At 57.0% G+C, this 4,849-nt stretch overlaps 1 protein-coding gene across 1 annotated transcript in view; it reads left to right on the plus strand.

Moving 5' to 3' along the window:
• The first annotated feature begins 4,623 nt into the window (after positions 1 to 4,623).
• The window catches only part of FAM20A (family with sequence similarity 20 member A), a 6,796-nt gene continuing 6,570 nt past the window's right edge, over positions 4,624 to 4,849 (plus strand). The window contains exon 1 of the mRNA XM_017730809.1: positions 4,624 to 4,674. Within this exon, the coding sequence (XP_017586298.1) occupies positions 4,624 to 4,674 (51 nt within the window). The remainder of the gene's footprint in view (positions 4,675 to 4,849) is intronic.

Here is a 4,849-nt window from a genome sequence, read left to right on the forward strand (position 1 = left end):
CGCTGGAACAGGTGCGTCCCGCAGCCGCGGCACCCCCGCGCCCGGCTCCCCGCACCGCGCATCCCCTGCGCGGGCAGCTCCTGGGCACCCCGCACCGGGCATCGCCTGGACACCGCTTTCCTGGGCATCTCCTGGTCACCTCCTTGCCCGGTAGCCGTTTCCTGGCTATTTCCTGGGCACCCCGGCATCTGCTGGCATCCCCTTGCCGGGCATCTCCTGGACACCTCCTTCCCCGACACCCCCTTCCCGGGAATCTCCAGGGCACCCTTTTCCTGGACATCTTCTGGGTACCCTCCTAACGGGTACCCCTGGCATGATCCCACGCTTCCCGGGCATTTCCTGGAGACCCCTTTCTTGGGCACCCACTGCACCGGCATCTCCAGGCCACCCCCTTCCCGGGTGTCCCCTGGGCACCCCTGCATGGGCACCCTGTTCCCAGATATCTCCTGGACACCCCTTTCCTGGCACCCCTTGCATGGGGACACGCTTCTCTGGCATGTCCTGGGCACCCCTTTTTTGGACTCCCCCTGCACCGGGATCTCTTGAGCACCCCCTTCCCAGGCACCCCCTGTGAGTGCATCTCACGGGCATCTCCTGTGCACCCCCTTTCAGGGCAACCCCTGCACAGGCACCCCTGCACTGGCATCCCCCAGGCACTCTCACCAGGCACTCCCTGTATGGGCACCCCCAGGCACCCTCTCTCTGAACACCCACTCTCAGGTACCCCACAGGTACCCCACAGGTACCCCACAGGTACTCCCTTTCTGGGCAGCTCTCCTGGGCACCCCTCCCCTGCTCAAGCACCCCCTGCCTGGGAACGAACCCTTGGGTATACCCTGGCATCCCCAGTGCAGCTTGCTCTGGCTCTGTGCCCCACTGCCCTCCCCTTCACCCTTCCAGCCCCTCACGTCAGGCTGGGCTGGGCTGAGGGGACTTTGCCGGGACGCTCCTTCCTGGGGTGTCTCCCACTCTGCTCCACCATCAGAGCCCCACAGAAAGGCACCCCCATGTCAGAGTCCTCTTCCTGCTGCCTCTCCCAGTCCCAGCAACAAGAAAACTCCCTCATCTCCTGCTCCTGGTCCTGCTCCTGGGGTGGGACTGTCACTGCCCTGTGGCCACTGCCCCGGGGGGACGGTGACCCTCAGCTCCAGGCATCGATCATCTGCACCTTGACTCCCTGATCTAACCCCCTTTGCATGAGGGCTGGGGCCAAGCTGGAAACATCCAGCATCCCCCAACATTCCCCGAGATCCTCCCTGCACCCCAAGAACTTTTCTATCCATGCACAAACTCGGATACAACAGAGCACAGAGCTCCTGGTGTCACTTCACTGTCCCCTCTGTGGGACAGGACACCTGCAAGGGGATGACAGCATGTCCTGGGGACCACCCCAGGGATCCCTGTCCTGGCACTTCCCCACTGCCCAGGTTTGGTTTCCAGCATGGGAGCAGCCCCCGCTCCTCCCATTACCTGTGTGGTGTTTGCTGAGCTGCAGAGGCAGCATTCCCCAGCTCCCGCTCTCTCCACTTCTGTGCATATTCCTCCTATTTCTGTGGGACTCACCCAGTGCTGGTTCCATGTGGGATTCGCTGGAGGAGATGATGGGAAGCAAAAATGGAAGGAACAAAGAAAGACCTTCACGGCCTGAGCAGCACCAGGGTCTGGAACCTCCTTTGTGCTCGGCCAGGGTCACCCCTGCGAGGCTCTTCCCTCACTCCCATCTGCATCCTGTTGAATCCTCTGCCACAGCACCTGGAATCCATGGATGGTGGGTTTGGGTATCCCTGGCTGTGCCACAGACCCACCTTGGTGCATCTTCTCAGAGCTGAGCAATGTCTTCTGAAGACATCAGGATTTGAGTACCAGGTGGATGCTTCCCAAGCAAAATCCCAGTGGGACACGGCTTGATGGCACCATCAGAAGCCCTGAGCACTTGCTGCAGCCTCACTTGCAGGACAGTAACAAGTCTGCATTCCCCAGTTTTATCCACCACTCTGTTGAAACATGGGATTTGTGAGGAAGCCATGGCTCCACTTTGCCTTCTGCCCCAAGGCTTGGTTGTGGTGCGGCTGGGAGGAACACGGCGATGCCATTTGTCCTTGATTGACTTTGCTTTGCACCTCCAGGAAGGAAAGGAAGGCAGAGTATTGATTATTCCTCAGTCACTTTGAAATAAATATATGGTGCTCATAAGTGGGTGAAACCCCCGGAGAGCTCGCACAGGCTGAGGTGACACAACCCCTCCTGCAAAAACCTGCCAGCAACCATCGGTGCTGCAAATTGAGTGCGTGATCAGGTGGCACTTGCCAGGGCTAGTGGATTTTACAAGATTGTTAATTTGCTGTGGGCACAGAGGAGTTTCTGCCTCACCAGAAGCACTGCAGAGCCTGTGTCCTCTCTGGTGTGGCTGGGGAAGGAGCCCAGGGCAGGGTCCTGTGGGACTCAGGAATCCATGGCTCTCTCTCCCACTCCATGGGTTCAACAAAGCTGCTGCTGCTGTTGAGTCCACAGCAGCTCCACATCCAGAGGCAGGCAGCAGAGGGTCGGGGCTGTGTGTCCATGGGCAGCCTCTCCTCAGCCTGACACGGTGACAGCAGATTTCTCCATTGCCTGTGGATCCAACTGTTGGCAGAGCAGCTTTGGGAGCAGCAGGACACTCCTCTGAGTGGAACAAGCTGCAGTTTAACCCTGTTCCTCCAGCACAGCGTGTCTGCCTTCATTTCTGCAGCCAGATGGACATCAGCTGGACAGGGACTTGGCCAGCTGGAGCAGCCCCAGGACACGTCCCGTTGGGATACCCATGGCCAGAACCTGTCTTCCTCCACGGTGCTCCCTGCAAACTGGCTGCTGCCCGTCCTGTCTGTTCCCAGCACTTCAATCAGGACTGGGAGTTTGATTGCAGGATGCAGAACCAGCTGGAGAGACTGATGGCGATGCAGGAAGGAAACAGCAAAAAAAACCCAAGACATCCACACCTCTTCAAAACAAAACAAAAAAATCCTTTAAAAACTCCAGAGCTTATTTTTATCCTTGAAGAAGCAGCTTCAAAACCACAAACTCAGGATTCTGGTGGCCTAGGCAGTGTCACCCCATGCTGTGCCCCCCCAGCCCAGCAGAGAGCTGGGAGCCAGGGTAACCCCAGGGCTATTTATAGCAGGGTAGAAATGAACCCTGGTTTTATATCATTATGCTTTTTGTAGAGATCTGGTTTTTTCCAGGGAAATATTTCAGGAATCCTGAAGGAAGCAGGGAGGCAGAGAGAGCTGTATTTTGGGTTGAAAGGCTGGGAAGGGCCTGGCTCAGCCGGAGCAGGGACCATGTGGGTGCAGGGCTGGGATCTGCCTCCCCTTGCATAACCACTGCATTTTTTTCCCCCTCAGTAATCCCTTGCTCTCTGCCACCCCAGGGGAACAGCCTGTGTGTATGGCAGGCAGGAGAGCAAATATGGTAAAATATTTGGGCAGCTTCCCTAGGGAAAAATCCTGAGTCATTCCTGTACATCACACTGGGGTTTATTGTCCCTGGCTGTGGCAGGGTTAAGGTTGTGCCTCACTTATCCACGGGAAACCTGGTGCAGGGCAGCAGGATGGGGGCTCAGGGCACTTCTGCTGGAGCTGGTGGAATGCCAGGCCCACATCCTTGGGCACAGGGAATTTTTTGCCTCCTTTGCAGGCAGCCTGAGTAAAGAGCTGGACTGGGAGAGAAATGCTTCAGCTTCCCTCTGACCATGCACACGTGGAGTTCATGCTGTGGCCGACCCAATCCAATGGAAAGACAAACAAAGTGGGAGAGGGAACAGGCTCCCATGAGCTGCACATCCAACCTGTCCCTCCAGTTCCTAGATGTCTCCCAGGATACCACTGGAACACCTCTGGGAAGGTTCATCCCCTCTCACAGCCGGACTGGACTAACCAGGCTCAGCCTGCTTGGATGGAGGATGATGGAAAAATCCCAACCAGAGCCCAGCTGCTGGGCTGAGCAGGGAAACAGAAAAACCACCCAGGAGCCCTTGCCAGCCCCCAGTGCCATTCCTTGGCTAATAAATGCATGGTCAGACCTCACTTGCTCAGGCTCTGGATGGGGTCTGGCCGGGCGTGTGGCCCTTCCTGCTCTGCAGCCACTCCGTCCCAGCCTTGGTTAATGTCCTACTCCTTATCAGCCCCCAGCTCCTGTTTGCTTTCATGGATGGATCCTGGCCCTTTCAGTGTACCCTGAGCTGCATTTTCCCTTTATCAGCACTGGCTGCTCTGTACACGGGCCGGACAGTGTTAGTGAGAAACTACAGCTCCGTCCTCTGCTGACTGGAACAAGTGACATTTCAGTTCCACAGTCCCAGCCTGGAGGTCTCGAGGTTGAGGAAAATGCTGATTGAGTACAGAGATGGTTTTGGGTTATTACTGAAACTGGGAGGCTCCTTCAGCTCCAGCCACCAAAAAAAGGGTGGGGTTGAACCTTGATTTTAAGAGGTGACGGGCAGGATGCTGCCAGATGACCTCATAGCATCCCTGCTCACTGTGAATTTGGTCACAGAGGCAATTTGTGGCTTTTAGGGACCTTTTTTTCCCCCTCCTGTGACCTTCAGGGAAAAAACTATCCCAGCTTCAGTAAAAAACTCTGTCAGAGATGGTCAGAGACTCTGACATGTCAGCCATCTCTCCCTGCCTCAGTTTCCCCGTATCCAGCCCATGCTCTGCTCCTGGCAGCCTCCCCACTCCCCAGCAGACTCCAGGCTCAGAGAAGGGAGGTTTTCCACCCCGTGACTCATCCTCATCCCCAGAACCTCTCTCTTCCAGGAGACACAAGCTCTACAGGGAGGAGCTCAACCTGACCTCCCCGACGGCGCCTCGAC

This window comes from Corvus brachyrhynchos, unplaced genomic scaffold (genome assembly GCF_000691975.1).
Source record: "Corvus brachyrhynchos isolate BGI_N302 unplaced genomic scaffold, ASM69197v1 scaffold340, whole genome shotgun sequence".
NCBI lineage: Eukaryota > Metazoa > Chordata > Aves > Passeriformes > Corvidae > Corvus > Corvus brachyrhynchos.